Source organism: Chrysemys picta, chromosome 7 (assembly GCF_011386835.1).
Source record: "Chrysemys picta bellii isolate R12L10 chromosome 7, ASM1138683v2, whole genome shotgun sequence".
Lineage (NCBI taxonomy): Eukaryota > Metazoa > Chordata > Testudines > Emydidae > Chrysemys > Chrysemys picta.
Genome location: NC_088797.1, coordinates 57732813 through 57755456, shown reverse-complemented (window position 1 = coordinate 57755456; position 22644 = coordinate 57732813). Strand labels below are relative to the sequence as shown.

The 22644-nt window shown below is 55.7% G+C and overlaps 1 protein-coding gene across 5 annotated transcripts in view; it reads left to right on the top strand.

The window, feature by feature from the left end:
- The first annotated feature begins 4876 nt into the window (after positions 1-4876).
- NFKB2 (nuclear factor kappa B subunit 2) overlaps positions 4877-22644 on the top strand; it is a 68110-nt gene continuing 50342 nt past the window's right edge. For 3 of the 5 annotated variants that reach the window (XM_065551558.1, XM_065551560.1, XM_065551557.1), the window contains exons 1-2: positions 4877-4977; positions 12681-12728. In XM_065551558.1, the coding sequence (XP_065407630.1) occupies positions 4892-4977; positions 12681-12728 (134 nt within the window). In that variant the 5' untranslated portion in view covers positions 4877-4891. Of the gene's footprint in view, positions 5042-6186; positions 6402-12680; positions 12729-22644 lie in introns of those variants that run through there. The other 2 variants (XM_065551561.1, XM_065551559.1) reach the window with 2 other exon arrangements.

Sequence of the window (22644 nt, the reverse complement as noted above, 5' to 3'; positions counted from 1 at the left end):
CACTCCGGCTTGGTGGCTCCTTCCTTTTCTCTCAAGTCAGTGGCATTGATATCTGGGCTTTGGGAAGAGCAAGGGTGTTGCCCCCTGTGCCAGGCTGGCCGGGCCCACCATGTAGCAGGATATGTCCCTGTGCAGTGGGACACCCCCAATGAGAAGAGAGCCTTTCAAAGGATGCTGCCAAGTTGGCTTGCAGCAGAGAGGCTGCAGGGGAGAATGGCAGCAAAGAATTACGAAGAAATGGCTCTGACCTGAGCAGGGTAGGGCTGTCAGAGCTCTCGTGGACACAGAAATGCTTTAGTTTTGCCATAAAGCTCCTCCTGGCCTCTTGCTAGTGTGCAGCTGTTCACAGCCCGTGCTGAGGTCATGAACCGGTGCCAGTGATGCCAGCCCTGCGATGTCTCTGCACAAAGCTCTGACTGCAGCCATCCCCTTCCCCGAGGAGAGCCCAGCACTGCTCAGAGAGGGGTCCTGGCTTCATGTCCCGCGGCTTGGAGTCTGCTGGGGCATAAAAGAGTGTGGCTTCCTGCAGGGTCCTAGAGTTTCCATGTGTCCAGAAGGACATGTGTGTTTCCCTGTAGTTTCTGCCCTTTTATGGATCTTCTCCTAAGTGCTGCAGTGTGCTGAGACCTGTGCAGGACACAGCCCCAGTTCCTGCCCCAAGGCCCTTGGAATCAAAAAGATGGACATAGATCAAGTAAGAGCACCTCCCGAAGAGAGTGCTTAAAACAGTGTGCTGGGTTGACTTTAATTGGAGGGCGAAGGCCTAAATGCCTAGTCATGGGAGACATTGCCTTGGTAGCCCTTGTGGGCCTCCTGGAATTGTACCAGGAAGGGAGCCTTGTGCATTGGGATTTGAAGGGCCAATTACCAAATTCTGCTGCTGCTGCTTTATTGCAGGCCTAAAAATCCATCCTTCCCTCTCCCATCCCTCCTCCTAAGACTCTGGGCTATTCCTCAGTCACCTTCGCTGCTGTCAGCTCGTCCTCTCCCCTCCAGTGCCACCACAATCATCTTCCTTTCCCATCACTGACTTGTCACGCCCTTATTTGCATCCCTCCACTGGCTCCCCAACACCTTCCATATCAAGTTCCAGCTTCTGGTCTCCTGCCTGCCCCTCTGTTCTCATGTCCTTCCCCAAACTCCTCTTTATAACCTTATGTTCAATGTAGATTGCTTGAAGTTTACAATCTTACAGCATCTTGGCTTCACTATGTCTACCCTGTGTCCCCGGTGCGTTCATTTCACAATGTGAATGCTGGCCAGACAGTGGCATCGCTACATTTTCCCAGCTACTTCATAACTATTTTGTATGGGCACTGCTCATTAAACAGGGTAATGCAAACCTGCTTGCTGCTCTGAGGAGCTCTGCATCTTAATTCAGACAATTAGGGAACCAAACAATATTGATGCAAGACAGTTTCACTTCTCCTGTGATCCCAACGTGGAAATTCTGAGTAGCTTTTTTTTGTTTAAAGTGTAATTGTTCTACATAAAACAGTTTGATTAAACAGAACTGCAAACTGCGATTGACAATCAACCAACAACTTCCTTTGCTTACAAGAGTTTCACCATCCACACTCCCCATACAAAAAATGTTGTGTGGGAAATCATTCACTGCAACTGGATCTTTTTGGTCTAAACACTGTGGAAGGTTAAGGATCTATTGAAAAGTAATCAGCAGACAGTGACTTCACTGCATCAACTAGCCTGTGCTTATGTGCTAACTTAACTGTAAAAATAAATACATGGCACATGTGAGACTGACGTTATCATGGACAAACAATTCAGTTAAACCTTATTGAATGAGGTGTAATACCTTTGGGGTCCATTGTATTAACAATGTAATTGAGTACATGCTGTTGAGGAGCAGGTTGCTAATGTAATTCCTCCAGTTATTAGCCCTTTGAAGCTGGAGAGGTTCGCATATACTAGTTCAAACTGCATTCTCCAGGGACCAACAGACAAAGAATGACAGGTTTCAGAGTAGCAGCCGTGTTAGTCTGTATCCGCAAAAAGAACAGGCGTACTTGTGGCACCTTAGAGACTAACAAATTTATTAGAGCATAAGCTTTCGTGGACTACAGCCCACTTCTTTGGATGCATCCGAAGAAGTGGGAGCATCCGAAGAAGTGGGCTGTAGTCCACGAAAGCTTATGCTCTAATAAATTTGTTAGACAAAGAATGGTATTTCTGATAAATAGCCTGGTTTTAAACCGTCTCAGTCGTCTTCCTGATCCAACAGACAGACAAGGCCCCTGGTCCACGGAGGGGCCTAGTCTTTAGGGAAGGACTGGGCCTAGACTCGTAAAACTGGGTGCTTGTTCTGTGATGAACTTGAAACCACAAGAAAACCCAGGACTGTTCCTACCAGAGCCCATGTTAGGGTTGGGATGATCTCCGGTTATTAGCATGTGTGTAGGTTCTTTTATTATTTTTGTGTTTTCTCTGAAGTGCTTCTCCCCTAAGAATAAATAGGGTTCCATTAAAAGAGCTGTGTACTAATTGGAACGGTGGGCAGTCAAAGCTACGTGTCTCTGAAGAGAAAGCAAGTAGGACTACTGGGGCAGCCTGTCTCTGCTGGGAATAACAGTGAAGGCAGGGAATTGTTCAGCCTGGAGATCCCTTGGTCAGAAGGGCGAGGGATAAAATAAATAATAAATTAATGGAGATATCCCATCTCCTAGAACTGGAAGCCCCCTGCCTTCACTAGGCAGGACCAAGTACTGATTTTGCCCCAGCTCCCCAAGTGGCCCCCTCAAGGATTGAACTCACAACCCTGGGTTTAGCAGGCCAATGCTCAAACCACTGAGCTATCCAGAGCTGACAGTCAGGGGAGTTGGGAGCGGAGTGTGGGTGCCTTTGCTGAACCATAGAGGGGAAATACAGGTGCAGTTGCCCTGAACTGTGACAGCACATACATACTGTAGTCACACCCAAACAGTAGTGCTATCTACTGCCACTGAGGAGAGGGTGAGTACAGTACAACAATAGGAGCAAACTGTCAGCATATATTTTCAGCTAGGATTGGTCTTTTATTTTTCTTCTTTGCCTATGCTTGACAAAGTGTTGCTAAAACGATCACTAAAAATCACACTTGGAATTTTTTTTTACCTACTGTTGTTCCATGTAACAATTAAGATGCCTGTAATGGAAGCAACATGGAAAAAAAAGTTTGTTTTAGCTGTAGATTGACAGCACATCATGTAGTCAGTGTTACTGCTTCACCTGTCTGCATGGGCCTTTCAAACTACCACAGAAGCAAGGAACTCCTCCTAAAAAGATAAAACATGGTTGTCAAACTACACACCTGCCCTGTGAACTCAGGGGCAATTGTAGAACCTGAACCTAGCTGGTCACTTTTAAATGAAATCCATGTAAAAAGAAATGGAAGTGTCCCTTTAACTCCAGTGATGTTTAGTCACTGAACTTAGCCAATCCGCTAGAGGAAGGAAAGTTAATACCAAAATCCTAGATGTTACAAGACCAGAAGTGAGCGCTTTTGGAACCATAACTGAGGTCAAATTTTCAAATGTGGTCAGCAGCTCCCACTGCTCAGCCTCCTTGGAACATCTGGCCCCAATCTCTTTCAGACCACCTGTGTGTGCAAATGAAAGCTTTAGCAATCCTAAAGCAGCCTTGTTCGGTTTACACTGTTCTTCCCATTGTTTGTAAATAACCTAATCCCTAACAAAGGATGCTGCAGCCAGCAGCAGCTGCGTCATTAGCCCTGGAGCCCTAACATACTGGAGTATATTGTTCTTAGTAGCGCGATAACAATGTGCTATTTGTCTGTGCAGTAGTGCCTGCTGCCAGCAGAGGGGGTTTCAGAGCTATGGTCATTGTTGGAGACAAACTGCGGCAGGAGCCTTAGCCCAGGGCTCACATAGTAGGTGAAAGACAAGGTGGGTGAGGTACTATCTTCTATTGGACCAACTTCTGTTGGTGAGCGAGACAAGCTTCCAAGCCTCCTCTCTCTCTTATCCTGGGAGGGCCCGATCTAGCTGCCCCTCCCCTGCGTGCAGTATAGGAATGATGTTTCAAGAGCACAGTATACTTAGTGCAAACCTCCTTGTGGTTAGTGGTTGACTGCAGGAGATGTTTGGAAAGCCTGGGAACGCAGCTGTGATAGCTAAGGCTGATTTTGCTGTTTGGGACCATACACTCCATGGACTTCAATTAAACGGCCTGTGGTTATGTTCAACTGCAGGAGACCTGTAGTGACTACGACTCTCAGCATGCAATACTCTGATTCAAGCAGCCTCTATCTTAAAGGTGTACTGCCTCAGGGTAGCTGTAGCCGGAGCCTGAGGTATCTCAATGGAAATTAAATCCTGCAATTGACTCGGCGTTGACAGTTCACTTAAAGCCAGCAGGCCACTCGTGAAGTCATCCCTTGGCCAGGGGGTAGGTGCCTCTGTAGTGGGTGGCTTCTCCTACGCTGGCCTGGCTTGGGCTGTGGGAAGAAGGTTTTTAGCCACTTGTTTCCAGCTACACAATGTAGAATACTAACTACTCTCTGTGCAGCGGTAGTGTATCCTTGTTGTCCAGGATAAAAGAGAGACAAGGTGGGTAATAAAAGATACTACCTCACCCACCTTCCCTCTCCAATGCTTTGCTATGTGGCCAGGAGTCTGACTACCAGCTGTGGCTCCCACCTTCACCACAGCCATGACTGGCTCTTCCGCTGTCAGCGTGGACAGGTCTGTCTGTTCCCCCACCTATTGAAAAGGGGAAATTCCCTGAGTGACAGGGGTGTTAGGGACTACTTCAGTGAGCATCGGAGCTGCTCTGATTGAAGAGGGTATTTGGGCTGATGAGCCATTTATGGACTCAGGAGTGTCTCAGGGTCACACGTGCAGCTCTCACGCCCTTGACATCTACTTCCCACAGCATGGAGCAGAGAGCAGTTTCCAGCTCCAAGGTGGAAAGGCTGGGTGTAGTGACTCCGGCTCCCACCAGACACAGCTGTAGCCGGAGGTGAGGACTGATCGAAATGGAGCACTGCAGGCTGAGACTTGCAAGGGAAGGGAAGGTGCACTTGGTGAGTGAACAAGGTTTCCCATCTGGCTTGCAGAGTAGCCAGCAGGGTTGAGTTTAACTCCCAGGCAGGAAAGCCTAGGAGCTTCTGGACCTGGCTACAGCTCTGGACAGTAGAAGCTGCCACGCAGGCTTCCACAAACAAACCCTTCGGGGCCTTGCTGCTATTCACAGCGGTGGTGTTACAAGTAGCTGTTCTTATCTCCACCTTTCTGAAGGAGCTGGTAGTAGAGCCCTTCTCCCCCACCCTGTCTCCTTAGGGCTTGAGAGCTGCTTTGTCTGAAGATAACTACCGGTCAGGGCCAGGCCCTGGTAGAAACGCTGGCCGAGGGCAGCAATGCAGGCCCTGCCGCCAGGGACTCTGTTTCTACTCAAGCCAGAAGCTGGGCAAGAGAAGAGCCCAGCTGCTGAGTAGAGTAGGGTGACCAGCCGCTCCGATATGTCGGCGTTTGTTCCGATATTTCGCGGTACTTTTTTTTTTTTTTGGCTCCGCCGGCGGACCTTCTTCCCCCCCCCCCCCCCCCCCGATATTTTCTTCCTCTCATGTGGTCACCCTAAGTGGGAGACAAAGGGCCCTGCCTACAGCTGCTGCTGCTGGAGAGAGCCGGCTCCCTGTTGCTCTAACTTGCTCAGACTTGGACCCCCTCCAGCAGCTCCATCCCCCGCAGCTGGCTTGCTGTGAGCGCTGGGCTGGTCGGCGGGGACCCCAGCCCTGCCTCCAGTGCACTGGAGAGGGAGTGCTTGGACAGTGCTGGGGGGTCAGCTGCTTACATACCACGTTCCTCCTGGGGCAGAAGCCAGAGCAGCCGCAGGTCCCTCTCTAGGGCAGTGACTTTGCAGGGCCCATGCTAGGTACCTCCGGCCCAGAGCCACCGAGGGGCCCCACCCCGAGAGGGCCCAGGGTTCCTGACAAGGTGGAGCTTGCCCGGCTAGGGGGACCCGGCCTGCCCCGCGGGGGGAGCGCCCCGGGCTCCCCGGCCGGCGCCGCGCACACGTGCCTGCTGGGGCAGGGGCGGGGCCGTCCCGAGCCGGGGTCGCTCCTCCCGCCGGCCCAGAGCTTGCTGCTCGCTGGGGAAGTGGAGTTCGACTCGGGCGGGCTCTAGCGCTGCCGCTGATCGCGTCCCGCTCCCGGCCGGGTCCCTGAGGCCGGGCACACGGGCAGCCCCGTCCCGCTCCTGCGCCGGGCCGGGCCGCCGATGGGGAGGCTGATTCTGGGCGAGCTTCGGACGAGCAGCCCCCGGGGAGCCCCGCCTGGACCCCGGCCCGCGCCCCGGCCGCTGCTGGCTGCCCGGGGCCAGAATGCCCGCCTGGGGGATCCTGCCCGTCACCCTGCCCGCCGTCACCATCACCGGCATGTGGATCGTGTAAGTACTGGGCAGGGGGCGCTAGGGAGCGCGGACACCGGAGCCCAGCCCGGGGCGGCGACCCCCTATCGCTGTCCCCATGGGGCTCTGGGCTCCGGGCAGCGATTCCCCAGTATCTGCACCTAGTGAGCCCTGTCCAGCGATTTCCCCCATCACTGCCCCCTTAGGGGCCCTGGGCTCCGGGCAGCAATTCTCCCCTCTCCTCTAGTGAGCCTCGTCCAGCGACCCTCCCCCCCATCACTGCCTTGGGCTCAGGGCAGCGATTCTCCCCTATCACTGCCTGGTGATTCCTCCCCCATAACTGCACCCTATGTGGGCCCTGGGCAGCAATTGTCTCCTCCACCCCCCTATCACCGCCTCCTAGCGAGCCATGTCCAGTGATTGCCCCCCATCGCTGCCCCCATGGGGCCCTAGGCAGCGATTCCCTCCCCCCCCATCGCTGCCTCCATGGGGGCCCTAGGCTCTGGGCAGTAATTTCCCACCCACACACGCTGCCTGTTGATCCCCCCCATCACTGCCCCCTAGTGGGCCCTGGGCAGCAATCATCCCATCACTGCCCCCCATGGGTGCTCAGTGCCAACCGTGGTCTCAGGGAAAGCTACAGGTGGGACACCATCCTGCAAATCGGGCTGGGCTAGGGGAGCCCCAAGGCAGATGGGCTGGAGGGGAAGAGGTGGGTGGATTGGAAGGGCTGATGAAGAGATGGGCGGAGGGCTTATGCTCCTTTCAGTGTCTTAGCTGGACAGCACAGCTCAAGGCTCTGGGTCACCTTGTCAGGGGGTGGCGTGGGCTAGGGGAGATGTCAGTGTCTCGGGCTCACCAGCCCTGTAGCAAGCTTAGCAGCAGATGCTGAAGGTTCGATGTACCCACACCTTGTGCCTGCTGTGGGTTGTGCCGGTAGGAATTACAGATGGAGAATACCTCTTTAAATCATCCCTCTCTCCTCCCCCAGGCAGGACTAGTCACTGCCGTGAACTTCCCGGGATTCTTGCCAAGGCGAATTTGAAAGGTCCCAGGCGATGGGTCTTTCGCCTCTTCCCATGGGAGGATTCCCAGAGGATAACATGTCTCATTGCCAGGAAATTTTCTCTTGAGCGTAGCCAAGCCTTCCCCTTTCCTAGTTTAATTGAGCCAAGCTCCCTTTACATCCCGTTCACTGCACTAAGTAATTCCAGTAATTCCACTTCTTCTCGTCTCCTTACTCTCCTCCCATACTTTCAAACTCCAATCCCCCTCCCTAGTGGCTCTGCGAAGCCGGACGTGTTTAATCCCTTCTCCTGAATCCATTGCTCCAGCTCATTTTTACTGCTCTTCTCTGAGCTCCCTGCAAATGGGTCAGTGAAAGATGTGTTCTGGGCGTGGTCATCCTGAAGCCAGACGCTGACTGTCGCCTCCCTGCTCGGTTACCAGTCAAGGATGCTTTGATCTCTCTTGCTGTCCAGCTCACCTAATCTGCTGTCCTGTGTCACGCCTCAGCTTCTCCCCAACTCTCCTGCTTCCCCCTCCCACCCCCCATGTGAAGTTGAATCACAGTTTATTTGCCCATGTTTCTAATCTCCAAGTCTCTCAGTGGTGTCTGGTGTCGTCTCTTTGTCTTCGTTGGGGCTCCTGATTTCCCGTCTTCCCCAACCATTAGTAGCTGCCTTGTGCTGAAGCTGTGGAATCAAACAGGCCACTTCTCGGTTGCCTTTTATCATTACCCATTGTTGGAGCCTTTCGGCCCCCGTGACCCTGCTGGTATTGGAGCCACTCTGAATTAACGCTGAATTAACTCTGTCTCAAATGCTCTGGGTTCCTGGGAGGCCTGGCAGCTTTGTGGATTGATGCAAAGTTGAAGAAAATGCAGCAAACTCCAGAGTGAGGATAATGAACCCCCTGCCACCATCTGGAAACTAAAGTGAGGTTTCAGGTGTGTGGTGTGGTGTTTTTATCTTCCTTTGTTGCAGCTGGACAGGAGACAGGATTACTGGGCTAGATGGACTGTTGGTCCGATCCAGTCTGGGAATGCCTAGGTTCCTACATCACTGTTCTTTAAGTGACTTGCCATGGATAAAGCTGTTTCCTGTACACGCTACTGAATTCAGGCATCTGGCTAGCTGAGACAGCCAACACGTAGCATCTCGGAGTTCTCTGACTTCTGCAATGCTGCTACGCTAGAATTGTATTAATAATCCTAGTCCAATAACTCCTAGTCCAGGAGTGCAATATCCAAAACTGGATCCTGTGGGGCCTTTCCGGCCAGGCCAATTGGCCTGACCCGCATTGAAGACAGGACAGAAACATGCAGTGTTCTCAGTTCCTTACATATCCTCCCCTTGACATGCATCCACAGCCTTGTGTGTTCACCTAGGACCTCTGCATGCCTCCACCCACAACCTCTCCTGTAGGGGCTCAGGTGTCATCCATGGGCTGCTGGCTTCCTAGCCCTATAAAACAGCGTGGATCTGGTCAGTAATGACGCTAGTGCATCAGTCATCCTGCCTAAGTGACCCTTGTAAATAAACTAGGCCTCCAATGAATGTTGCCTGGTGAAGGGTCTTCAGTGCCATCCACTTGCCCATACGTATAAGAGGGGACAACGTAGTTCCTCCCACCCACAGCACTGCCCAGCTGGCTGCTGCTGAAACTGAAATGAAGGGGAGGCTGCAGCTCTTGCTCTTGGCAGTAAGTGTCAACCTGGGGCCTTCGCTGCCCAAGGCTGCTCCTACTGTGGACAAACAGCCCCTGGGTGCTGAGCAGACCTGTTTCTCGTGTGGCTCCAGCCTCAGGGCTGCTGATTACTCCGGCCAGCTCTGCAGATTCAGCGCAGGTGAGAGCACGAGATCTGGAGGCATGTCCAATTCCTGCATCGCTGGCAGAACCTTGTCCTGGCGATGCGGGGAGCACAGAGCCTGGGGGCTGGTGGTGGTTTGCAGAGCCCAGGGGGAGTTTTCAGCGCTGGGATGTCATGGCCCTGTGAACTGGCCCCAGGTGGCCTGGAGCCACTGAGAGTATGTGTGAACTCCAGCCAGGCATGTGGGATTGCAGCAAGTGTGGACATACCTCAGCTAGTTGGGGTCTAGCTAGATCTACTCGCTGGAGTAACAGTGGCAGTGTCTGCCCCTTGTGACTCAGGAGTAATGATCAGCTTCACTGCTATCGTTCCTGGAGCTAGCTTTGGTCTGGCTAGTTGAAAGCTAGCTCAGGTATGTCTGCCGATTGCAGTGCAGACGGACCCGTGGAGAGGACTCCCCAATGGCACCTTGACAGCCCCTCTTCAGGGCAGAGCCTTACCTGGAGTCCTCTCTGGACAGCTCCCTTGAGGCTCCCTTTCTCCAAGCCCTTCCCTCAGATGTGCGTAGTCCCTGGCTGTGTCCTCAGGGCTGATTCTCATGGGCCAAATACCCCCAGAGGAGCTGTCTTGGCTAAAGCTGCCTCTGGCTGCTGTAGCAACCGCTGCACCCGGAGGGTCATAGAAGGGGAGCAGAAATGCATTGAGTGCTGCTCTCTCCAGATGGCTTCAGCACCGTGCAGTGACAGTGGCTTCCACGCCTGACGGGGTCGCTGTGCCGGTTGGAAGAAGCCCTCGAAATGCCAATGCCACGGATGCCCCGGGATGGGAAAATCCAGCCAGGTTCTCTGCACCTCTGGCATTGTCACCTGTCACGCTGATCTGGCTGCTCCGCTGACAGAGCCCAGCTCAGCGAGTCCGGCAGAGGGACAGGACAGGAAGATCCTGTGGGAGAGCAAGGCGGGAGTGTGTGTGTGATATAAAGAAACTGGAGGAGAAACGGCGGTTTGTGCGCTGGAGGGGCAGGGCCGGAAGGTCTGGGTGATCTGCCTGCTTAGTTACGCTACCCCAGCTGGGCTTGTGGTGGGTGCATTGGGATGAGCTGCTGCTGATGCCTGTTCTGGGAGCAGGGAGGGAGTTAGCGGGGTGCTAAGGGTTAATAGCAGCCCCTGGGGCGAGGTTGGGACCCTGTAGCCCTATGGAATTGCATCTCAAGTGAGGTACGCCAGGCAGCGGTGCCCTGCCTGTGGGTGTCCCAGCAGCGCTGTCCTCAGGCCTGGCTGGCTGTACAACGCCCCTAGTATCCCGGGATGTTACGTGGCCACCGTGGTAACTAGAGAGGTTTCTTACTGGTGCTTGTGCCTATTTTTAACGGGTGTTGGTCATCGTTAGCGTCAGCAGCTGCCCACAATTGGAGCCAGCCCAGGGCAGGATCCGCCCGATGCTCTAGGGCCAGCCAAGCACCAAGCTGCCCTTCTCGAAGCGGGAGCTGGTACAGAAGGGTCAGCGCAAAGAGATCGTGGAGAACCACCAGCCCGCCTCCTCCCCCCCTCCCCAGGGCCTTGGAGCATGTTAGACGCTAACCATTAGGCCTTGTGCCTTCCGGGAAGTATTAACCATTCTGCAGCTGCATACTGAGGCTAAGTGATTATCCCAAGATCCCTCAGAGTTGGTAAGAGAGTAGGAGACCTGAGCCCTGGTCCCCTGCGCTGGTCACTAATGCGCTACCCCAGGGAGACCCTGATCCTGCATCTTTGTGCTCCCGACATCAGCAGGCGTTGGGAATACACAAGGACTGTGGGCCTGCGCCCTAGCGCCTCCAAGAGGCCAGTGAGGAGTAGCACAGCCCTGAGCAGCATTCGGCCCAGTGCCTGCTTGTCTGACTGTTCAGTCTTTCCATCATCCCGGCCTCTCCCTGGGAAAGGCACATGAACCAAGCTGCCCACCTGTCCCTCCTGGGCAACCTTCTTAGACCCATCACTGTAACTGGGCTTGGCTACCTTGGCAGCCACTGAGTTCTGAGTGATTGACACTCCTGCCTTTAATGAGCCGCGTGGCTAATTTGTGATCCAAGCCCAGCTGCCCAGCGCTGTCTGGCAGCCAGCCCTAGACCCCAAGGGGCATCCATCTGTAAATGCAGCTTGACATGCCTGTGAATGAATCCTCTCTCTCCCTGTGTTTGTGGGTGTCACCGAGGTGCGGGAGGGTGTGTTTGGAGGACTGGACTGTGCATGTGAGAGGGACACACTGAGCTCTTTCCCTAGAGGAGTCTGGCCAGCTGAAACAGCCGGAGATTCCTGCTTTGGGCAGGAGGCTGGAGCGCTAGGGCCTGGAGGTTCCATGGCAGTGGGGGACCGACGCTCGGCCCGGAGGAGGTGGCGGGCAGCATGGGGTCAGAGGGAGAATGTGTTTGGGTGTGTGCCAGCTGCTGCCAGGAGATGCCCCTTGGTGCTTGGGAAACAGTCTAGACCGAGGTCGGGGAGTGACTGTGCAAAGAGGGCAGAGAACCCTGGGGGCTGCATGAGATGGAGAGTTTTGCTCCCCAATCTAGTCTGCAGGGAATGGAGGGGATTTGCCCCTGGAAATGAAGGGAGCCAGGAGGATCTCAGGGGAAAGAGACAGAAATGCTGGGGAGAGCACAAGCCCTGGTGAGTGGGTGTGTTGTGGGGGGCAAGCCTGGGGAGAACGCTGCTGGGTACCAGAGATTCCTGGGGGCTGGGAGCAGGAGGGTCCCTGTGCCGCTCTGGGGGATCTGGATGGCAGTAGGGATCGGCACCCCTCTGCTAGAACTCTCCTATTCAGCACCACAGTGGCTAGACTAGACTCTGCTTTCCGGGGCTTTCCATGGTCCTCCTGCAACAGGGAAATGCAGCAGTGATGGTTTGGCGGGTGGTGAACGGCAGGTGAGACCATTGGGTGGCTCTCAGGGTAGCTGTGCAGGCTCCTTGCTGGAGCCAGGGAGATGCTGTGACCAGATACCGATTCAGGTGCTCTGGCCAGGCATCCCCATCCTGGGGCATACAGCTGAGATCAGGTTCTCCCTGGCCTGTTCCTCTGCTGCTCAGTGAATTCGAGCTGATGTCGTCCAGCCTAGTTATTTATTACAGTGCTGCCTTCTCCTAACACCCATCGGGAGTGACACACTGACCTGCATGGAGGGTGATCCTCTTAACGTAGCAATCCCCCTCCCCCCTGAAGGTCCTAGGCGCAGTGGGAATCAATCCGAGCTCTTCACGGATCCAGCCCTCTTCCCTCAGTCTCGATCAATAGGCTGTGTAAACCTCGGCTGGGAGCGTGGGGTCACTCTCCGAGCTAGAGCATTCCAGTGCCGCTCAGTTGCTCTGGGAGACGCTCCCAGAGGCTGCCTGTGGCTGCTGCCCTGAGTCTGTGCATCTCCCTGAGGAAGTGCTGCTGGGGGTGTGGCGTGATGGGCTGGAAGGGGCGTGGGTGGGGTGATCTAGTGAGGATCGAAGGTTGAACTAACCCAGGCATTCTTCTCTCTCCTATAGGTATGCCATGGCGCTCTCCAACAACCACATCTGCCCAGTCCACAACTGGTAAGTAGCCCTGGTGGGATGGGACCTTTGTTGGCTGAGAGGGGGTCCCCACCAACTGGCTGCAGAGCCTGTCGTGGCAGGTCCTTCTCTGAGCAGGGCGGAAAGGCCTGTGCTGGCACCAAGACACAAGGCCATGCGGGCAGGGCCGGCGCAACCCATTAGGCGACCTCGGCGGTCTCCTAGGGCGCTAACATTTGGGGGGCGGTGACCGCGGCGGCCGGATCTTCGGCCGCCCCAGTCATCGTCGGCATTTCGGGGGCAGGACCTTCCGCCGCCTAGGGCGGCAAAAAAGCTGGCGGCGCTCCTGCATGTGGGCAGGTGTGTGGGAGGATGTGGCGACACAGTACCTCTCCCCACGGCCTAGCTGCTGGGGGTTGGGCTGAGGTCAGTGACCCAGCCCGCACATAGGCATTCTGTCTCCGACCTAGTTCCGGCCAAGGCTGGCCTTGCCCAGCAAATCAAAGGGAAAGCGGTTGCTGATCAGGTTAGACGGGTGATGGGGAAACTCCAGGTCCTTCTTGGTCCTTGTCATTTCGTGTGGATCAGCTCCTGGTTACCAGAGCTGGCCCCAAATACCAGCATCGCAGCCTGGTGGTGGAGTAGTGTGGGGGGGGCTGCTAGGGCTGGAGGCTGGTGTCCTGTTGATTGCGGGGCCCAGTATGTTCCCCTCCATGGCATGTCTCCACAGAGGGCCTGTTCCCCACATCCAGTCCCAGATTGTCCTTTAGACACCCCACCCCAGGCCCTCTGACTCTGGGAGGTGGGGTAGGGAGAGGGGGGATTGGTGGATTGTTCACATGCTGGGCAGAGACAGACTGTAGAGAAGCCAGAGCCCGATGGGTTACAATCCTAACCAATCTCAGCAGCTAAGCAGGGTCAGGCCCAGGAGTACATGGATGGGGGACCTCCAGCAAAGGCCTATGTTCAGCAGCAAGTAGTGTTGCTGACTCAGGAGGTGGCCCTCTTCAGCTGTGGTATTGAAGCCATGCTCCAGCATGACGCTAGGGGGCGCTGTGTTGTAGGGTGTTATTTTGGGGGTCTTGGCCCACTACACTCCACCTCCCCCTGCCATTGCAATGAAACGTGGTACACGTCACTTCCTCCCCTGACCTGTGGGGCGGCGCCGCCCCTTGCTGTGAAACAGTCACCTGCTGTGGCTCATTGGCAGGGCAAGGCAAGCCTAGCGTAGAGCTCATTCATTAAGGGCTTAGTCCTGCAAACCTTTCCGCCCTTGAGTAACCTGATTGGTGTCAGCAGGCCCCTGGCTTCAAGGGAGCTGCCGATATGAGTAAAGCTAGTCACGTGTGTTAGGAACCTGCAGGATGAGCCTCGAGCGTTCAAAGCCCTTTAGGATCTGGCCATGTGACTGGTGCTATATAAAGCCCCCCACCAGAACATGGTCAATATGTGAGTAAGGCGGCTCCAGTAAATAATGTAACCCTTGTTAGAAGGTTTCCACTCAAACCCCCCAGAGCATGAAAAAGTCTGCCAATAAGCAGTTAAGGGAATCGTAGAGGGGTGTGAGTCTCCATGGAAAAGGTTGGAACTCGCTACTTTGCTCTGTTGAGGCTGAACGTACCCCTCCCCCAACTTTGCCAAAACCAAACCGACCTTGCAGCTTCTCCTGGCAGATCTTAGCAGAGGGTCGACCTTTCTGGAAAGTTATGGACAGATCGGACCAGGTGTCCGGGAGAGGTGGGGATTAGAAAATTGGCTCGTTTTTGGACATTTTTCTGAATGGTTTTTGGCTTTGCCGTGTCTCGTAAAGAGCTCAGACGTAGAAGTGACGGGTTAGTGTATTCTGGCTGGTGTACACAGCTCTTGGTGCAAGGAAAAAAAATATACACTGCCATTTCCTGCAGAATATTTTATTTTGTCTTCAGACAAACGCATTTTTCTCCATTGGCTTCATAGCATAAACAGAACGCTGACGATGAGTAATGCTAAAGAACTTGGTTTTAATTTTGAAAAAACAAACCCAAACCTATGCAGGAGAGACTGCTTAGCTCCCCGTCTCTGAGGTTTCATGGCTGGAAAACAGAGCCACATGGAAACGAGAAGGGTCTGAAAAAATGCCAGTTCTAATCTTTCCAAAGGGAAGTCCTTCTTAACTCTGTGATTACCAAACAGATTCCGTTGTAACTCACCGGTAAGGCAGAGATTGAGCTCTCTAGTACACGGGGGAGTTCTGAGAACCACCAGCCTTTGTTTTTATTTATGCCTAGCAAAGACAACATCTTCTTTTAACTGCGAAACTCAGCCTTAATTATGGAGCTGAGAAGGAGGCCTCCATCTGTAAGGTCAGATGGAATTTTAGGCTGGGAACCTGGTCCTAAGGGAACTGGGTGCCAGACACCCTGTGGTTCTGTTGAAATCCCAGCCGTAGTGGTCTACTGCCATCTACCAGGGAGAATCTAAACTGCTTAGCTGTCTGTGTGACATAGACCTCCAACTTACATGCCTGGGACCTGTGTTTCTGGAGCTGGAAGACACGGGTTAGAGGCCCGCTGTGCCTATAGAGCCCTGAGTGGGCGGTGTCGGTGCTGCTGGGGTTTGCGGAGCTGTGGCTGTAGTACATGTGTGTGTGAATGTTGGGTGTACGCCTGTATGGGAGGGTGCTTGTCTGTCTGCCAGGGAAGGGCTGGGGGTGGGTGCCCAGGAGGAGCGGGTTGTGCAGCGGATGAGGGGAGTGCCTGAAAGTGTTACAGCGGAAGTCGATCAAAGTGGGAAGTGACCTGAGTTCAGATCTTTGTAGGGGTCTGGCGGGCCCTGTCCCAGCTTCCTCCCTCCCTGGCTCCCCCACCCCCCCCAAGTCTGGGAGAGAGCTCGGGGGCATGGTCCTGCCTCCAGCTGGAGCCCGTCATATGGCCTGGCCTGAGGGACAGCCCCGTGCCTCCAAGCTGTTTCCATGCCAGGAGCCCTACGGTGGCTGGGATCTGCAGGTAAATATCTGCCACACTCAGCTCCCGCTAGGCTGAGGGGAGAGCGGTGCCTCCCTGGGATGGCTGGCAGGCAGAGAGGGAACTGTTAGCTGAGTAAGCAATTGACCAAGGCCCCCTGCCACCTCGCCAGCTCCTGCATTCCTGGCCCATCTCCCAGGGTGGTGCTGCTGCGTTCCCTGGCCAAGCTCGGAGCAGCTCACATATCACTTCTGTCTGACGGTGAGGGAAGAGGCCTGAGCCTGCAGCCCTCTGGGACCTAGGGTGACCAGATGTCCCGATTTTATAGGGACAGTCCCGATTTTTGGGTCTTTATCTTATATAGACTCCTATTACCCCCTACCCCCCGTCCCGATTTTTCACATTTGCTTTCTGGTCACCCTCTGGGACCCCCTGCCCCAATCCAGCCTTAGCCCTGCAGCTCTGAGAGGCAGCTCTGGTGGGTCAGGAGTACTGGACAGCCTCTGGGAGTCCTGCTGTGACAGGCACTTTGCTAAGCCACTCCAACTCCATTTGCAGAAAGGAGGGCCTGGGGGAGTAGCCGGGGCCATTTGCAGAAAGGAGAGCCTGGGAGAGTAGCCGGGGCCATTTGCAGAAAAGAGGGCCTGGGGGAGTAGCCGGGGCTCTCTACACTATAGCCTTGTTTCAGGCCATCTGCAGGCAGAGCTGTGCAAATCAGTGGCAATGAACTGCCCTTTGCCCAGCCGGATTTGGCAAGCCTATGCTTTGAGCCTCCCTGCTGGGTGGCAGGGCCCTGGGAGTGAGCACGGAAGAGGCGGTGGAGAGGGCAAAGGCGCACACTGAGCCGGACAGAGCCAGGAGCCAACCCCCCCAGGCCAGAATCCTGCCTGGTCTCCCAGCCTGTTTGGTACCTGGTTGGGAGACCTGCAGGGCCGGCTCAGGTGATGCAGGAATTGCTGCTGTTTCCTGAGTCAGTACAGAACCAGTGTCCAAACGTGGTACTAGGGGCACTTTCAGCTGGGACCTAAAACCCAGCCGCTTGTCCCTTGTGGACATGAACCCGCCCCTCCCCCCGCCCTTTTTCTGGAGAAATTGGGATCTCGGCTTTGGTAGCTGTGTTCTGTCAACCACCTGCATGGTCACTTGGCCATGGTGGCTTTCTCCACTTTCCATCCTCAATGGCTGTGCAGTGTTGCTGTGTGCTGCTGAACAGCTCTCAGGCTCTGGCCCAGAGGTGGCTGCAGCAGCTCCAGCATGCAGTTTCTGGTGGGTTTGTTGCTGGGTGCTTTGGGAGTCCAGCCTGAAGGACGCTATAGAAATCTGTCATGACCATTTAGCACAGGAGCCGGATGGGCAGCAGCAACCTGGGGTGGGAGGGAGGTGGATCTGCTGGGCCCCGGGGGGCCTGCGAGCAGCCTGAGCAGCGCCACTTCCCCTTGAGACTGGGAGGAGATGTTTTGCCCCGTTCTGTCAGCAGATGAGGGGAGGGGGCTTTGGGCTGCCAGGAACCTGGCTGCAGGGGGTTCTGTCCCTTTGCAGCAGGCAGGGGAGGACAGCAGTGCATGTTCAGGGAATTCCTACCCCTCCCTTCCTCTCCCACCCCCGCTCTGCTGGAGCCCTCCCCATCACCCTGTCTGGAGGCCTGTCCAAGCTTTGAGCTTCCTGAAAATGGATGAAGCTCCCTGAGGTAACGCTTCTGCCCATACCCCCCACTTCCCCCACAGACCTGCTCTTTCCACCCTGAGCAGCCCAGTCTAACCCCATCCCACCCAGACAGATGGGTTCCTGCTCTGTCCCTCACACCTTCTCTCCCTTCCCCACCTCTCCTGCTTTGCCTGGATTAATGAGCCAAGGGTCATAAGTCAGGGTTGTCCAGAGCTGTACTCCCAGCCCTTCGACCAACTCCCTGGGTAACCTTGAGCAAGTCATGTCCGTGCTCTGTGACTCAGTTTCTCCATCTGTGCAATGGGGATAATAGCACTCTCCTACTGCCAGGGGTGTCGGGAGGGTGAATAATGTCTGTATAATGCTTTGATCATACAAGGGCTGTGTAAGTATGGAATGTTAGAGGTGTGACTGTCTCTCCCTGCATCCCTTGCTGGTAAGACACATGAATGGCTCCCCTGCAGCCATCTCTGGGCTGGAACGTGTTTCCCTGGGGATGCCAGTCCTTCATCACTCCCTTCTGCACACAACCCTTTACCAAGCTGCCTGCTGCCAACAACCCACTGCTGCAGCCAACATCCACAACTGCCAGCACTAGGGGATGGGGGGATAACCTGTTTGAGGGGTGTGTGCAGAGGGCAGGAAAGGGCAGAGTTAAGGTTAACATGGATGGGCTGTGGTGTCCAGTAGTTGTGGTAATGGTGGGGGATGCAGGAGGAGAGGGTATGTGCTGTTAGGTGGGTTAACTTTCCGTGTGTGTGTGTGTGTGTGTACACACATACACATAGCAACCTGAACTGCTTCCCAACAAGATTTGTGTCAATGTAAGCAGTGGTTATTCATCTGAAGCCTTCTCTGGGGTGGAGCATGAGAGCTGTTTCACAGTGCACAGTGACAGTTTTAGGACAGGAAGTGAAGAATGCTATCACGTCCAGCTGAACAATCCAGGGAGAACAGAAGCAGCAAGATGTAACCACCCAGGTGGCCTTTGGCCAGGTGTGTGGGATTAATGCCCCAACTCGCCAGGATGCTACCTAGGCTCTTTATTGTGGGCACTGCCTCCTCCAACAGGACAGTGCCTCCTTGGCATGGGGGCACAACTGATTCCAAGGGAAGAGACCTCGTACAGCCCAGCCTTCCTGCAACTCTGGAAGGTCTCTCCTCCTTGCACTGGCCTGGCCAGCTCTCCTCCGTCCCTAGGGCCTGCTGTGAGGTCTCAGTGCTGGCGACTGGCTTGGGGAGATCTGTCTGATGAGAGATGTCAGAGGAGCTGGGGTCCCTGGCTCAGTTCCTGGAGGGGACAGGGCAGCACAGGAGCCCAGGGCCTGTCCAGGTTGGCTTGGATTTGGCTCAGAGGACCCAGGGCCTTCTCTGCTCCATGTGTTGTTTTGCCTGCCAAGGCACTGGGGTGAAAGGATTGTTAACAGGTTCTGCAGGACCGCTGGCCTGGCCTCTGCGTCTGCTGCTGCGTCTGGCTGGTTTGTGGTGGCAGAACTAGGGGCAGGCTGGTTCCTTTCCCACCCGGGGGCAATTGGCCCTTTCTGCCCTGGAGCCAACGTATTCCTGTGCTCGAAGGGCAGCCCTGTAGAGGAGCAGAGTGGCTGCTCTGTTGCAGAGGGGAATGGGGTCGCCGGGCGGCTGTACTGTAGTGCAGGGGACAAGGTCGTGTGGTGGCTGCGCCGTAGCGGAGGGGAACAGGGTCTTGTGGTGGCTGTACTGTAGCACAGGGTCATGTGGTGGCTGTGCTGTAGTGGAGGGGACAGGGTCACTGGGCAGCTGCGCTGTAGCGGGAGGGATGGAGTTACGTGGTGGCTGTGCTGTGGCAGAGGGGAACGGGGTCGTGTGGTGGCTGCGCTGTTGCGGAGGGGACGGGGTCGTGTTTGCGGAGGGGACAGGGTCGTATGGTGGCTGCGCTGTTGCGGAGGGGACGGGGTCGTGTGGCGGCTGTGTTGTGGTGGAGGGGAACGGGGTCATGTGGTGGCTACGCTGTTGTGAAGGGGACGGGGCCGTGTTTGCGGAGGGGACAGGGTCATATGGTGGCTGCGCTGTTGCGGAGGGGACAGGGTTGTGTGGCGGCTGTGTTGTGGTGGAGGGGAACGGGGTCATGTGGTGGCTACGCTGTTGTGGAGGGGAACGGGGTTGCCAGGCAGCTGTGCTGTGGCGGAGGGGAACGGGGTCGTGTGGTGGCTGTGCTGTAGCGCAGGGGACGTGGTCACTGGATAGCTGCGCTGTAGCAGGAGGGACGGAATCGTGTGGTGGCTGCGCCATAGCGGAGGGGAACAGGGTCTTGTGGTGGCTGCGCTGTAACGCAGGGGACAGGGTCTTGTGGTGGCTGTACTGTGGTGGAGGGGAACAGGGTTGTGTGGTGGCTGCACTGTTGCGGAGAGGAACGGGGTTGCCGGGCAGCTGTACTGCAGTGGAGGGGAACGGGGTCGTGTGGTGGCTGCACTGTTGCAGAGAGGATGGGGTCGTGTGGTGGCTGTGCTGTAGTGGGAGGGATGGGGTCGTGTGGTGGCTGTGCTGTTGTGGAGGGGACGGGATCGTGTGGTGGTTGTGCTGTAGCGGGAGGGATGGAGTTGTGTAGTGGCTGCTCTGTTGCGGAGAGGAACGGGGTTGCCAGGTAGCTGTGCTGTGGTGGAGGGGAACAGTGTCATATGGTAGCTGCGCTGTTGCAGAAGGGAACGGGGTTGCCGGGCAGTTGTGCTGTGGCGGAGAGGAACAGGGGTGTGTGGTGGCTGCGCTGTAGCGGAGGGGTCGGGGTCACCGGGCAGCTGCGCTGTAGCAGAGGGGTTGGGGTCGCCGGGCGGCTGCGCTGTAGCGGAGGGGTTGGGGTTGCCGGGCAGCTGCACTGTAGCGGAGGGGTCGGGGTCACCGGGCAGCTGCACTGTAGCAGAGGGATTGGGGTCGCTAGGCGGCTGCGCTGTTGCGGAGGGGATTGGGGTAGTGTGGTAGCTATGCTGTAGTGGAGGGGTCGGGGTCGCAGTCGCCGGGCAGCTGCACTGTAGCGGAGGGGACAGGGTCGCCAGGTGTCTGCGCTGTTGTTGTGGGATGGGGTTTCTGTTGCTTTGCCATGGCAGAATTTGGCAGCGTGGGAGGCTGTCTCAGCACCAGCTCATTCTGTGTGATGACATGCAGTCAGTTTTTACCTTGGGCAGCTCATGGGTCCCAGTGGCTGCCCTGCGCGCACAGCCTCTCCTGTGCATCTGCCCCACACTCAGAGGGGGTGGGGAGGAGGCACTGGGGCCAGGAGATCCCTGGGAGTCAGCACTAGCCGTTTAGGAGGACCTGGAGAAACCGTCACCTTTGCCAATGGAAACTCAGCAGCCACATGAGAGAGCAGCCGGAGCCAACCCTGCGAGTCTGACGAGCTTCACACACAGCAGCAGGTATCTGAACCCTGCCATGCACGGCTCTCCTAGAGGCAGCACTGGCAGGGCTGGCTTTCTCCACTGGCTGCCACATGGAGACCTGGGATCCGCGCAGCTACAGCTCCACTGCACACACAGAGACCTGTCTGTCTGGAGCAGTTGGGAGGGGCCTCAGTAGGTCAAATGGGAAGAGGTGTGGGCCCCCTTCCTTCCTTCCTCGCCCCACTGCTTCTGCAGAGCTTCCCGGGGCACGTGTGTGCCCTGCCACGTGAAGACAGGACCCACGGGAAAGCAGCTCGCCCGTGGAGGGGTGTGTGCATGCCTGTCTGCTGCAGCATTTGAGAGCTGTATAGACTCCCCCACTTGACAGCCGTCCCTCTGCCCACCTGGGACCATGTTGAGGGTGAGAGCGCAGCATTTGGGGGCCCATTTGAGGAGGTCAGGTGGTTCCAAGTTCCCCTGGAGGGTCTGTAACAATGCCCAGGAATTGGGGCTGTGGCCATTGCTGTTCACAGGCATTCCTGGGGCTGGGGCCGGCTGAGAAGTGGCAGCTGTGCTCGTCATCTGTCTGATTTCAGGGAGGCCATTCGTCCTCTCCTCGCAATGGCGGTGTGGGGGTTGGGACTGGACTTGCTGCCCACGAGGTTCCTTCCGGTTTTATGTTCAGGGGGTTTCCCAGCTCTGCACGTTGACCTGCCCATTCTGGTCCCTTGCCGACAGCGACTGCTGATTGGCTGATTGGCCAAAGCTATAAATCCTGCCCCGGGTTTGGCCTGGCCCCTTGGCTTGTGTTCCATCCTGGCACTTCCCCACAGCTCCCTCTGATCGCGTCTGGCTCTCTGAGCGATTTTTCTGCCTGTTATCCTGGCCTTTCTTTTCTCTGCGATGCAGAGCTTGACTCAGGACTTGCCCTTGGCCCTGGCCTCTTGCTCCGGTTTCCATCAAGGGGCAATAGACCCACTGGTTGCAAAAAGCCATGTGTGACTCCTCCCTGCCTGCACAGAGAGACTGTATCTGTAAATCCTCTTAGGGTATGTCTACACTACGAAATTAGGTCGAATTTATAGAAGCCGGTTTTATAGAAATCGGTTTTATACAGTCGATTGTGTGTGTCCCCACATAAAATGCTCTAAGTGCATTAAGTCGGTGGACCGCGTCCACAGTACCGAGGCTAGCGTCGACTTCCAGAGCGTTGCACTGTGGGTAGCTATCCCACAGTTCCCGCAGTCTCCACTGCCCACTGGAATTCTGGGTTCGGATCCCAATGCGCGATGATGCAAAAACAGTGTCGCAGGGGGTTCTGGGTACGTCGTCAGGCCCCTCCCCCTCCATCAGAGCAACGGCAGACCATCGATTCGCGCCTTTTTACCTGGGTTACCTGTGCAGACAACATACCACGGCAAGCATGGAGCCCAGCTCACCGTCACCATATGTCATCTGGGTGCCGGCAGACGTGGTACTGCATTGCTACACAGCAGCAGCTAATTGCCTTTTGGCAGTAGATGGTGTATTATGACTGGTATCCATCATCGTCGTATTCCTCAGTGAGTTCGGTCAGAGGCACCTGGGCAGACATATTTTCTCTCCTGGAGACTCAGTCCTGCCGGCAGTCCTATTGAACCGTCTTGACGATGATGGCTAGCAATTGTAATACAGCATCTTCTGCCAAGCACCCAGAAGATGCCGATGGCTATCAGTTATGCTGCACCGTCTGCTGCCATTCTAAGATGTAAAAGATAGATGGACCAGATTTGTTCTGTATTCATTTGCTTCCCCCTCCCTCTGTGAATTCAACGGCCTGCTAAACCCAGGGTTTTGAGTTCAATCTTTGGGTGGGGCCATTCTGTGTGACAGTTGTTTGTGTTTCTCCCTGATGCACAGCCACCTTTGTTGATTTTAATTCCCTGTAAGCCATGTCGTCACTCACCCCTCCCTCCCTCCGTCAGACAATAGTTTCGCGCTTTTTTTCAGCCCAGACGCCAT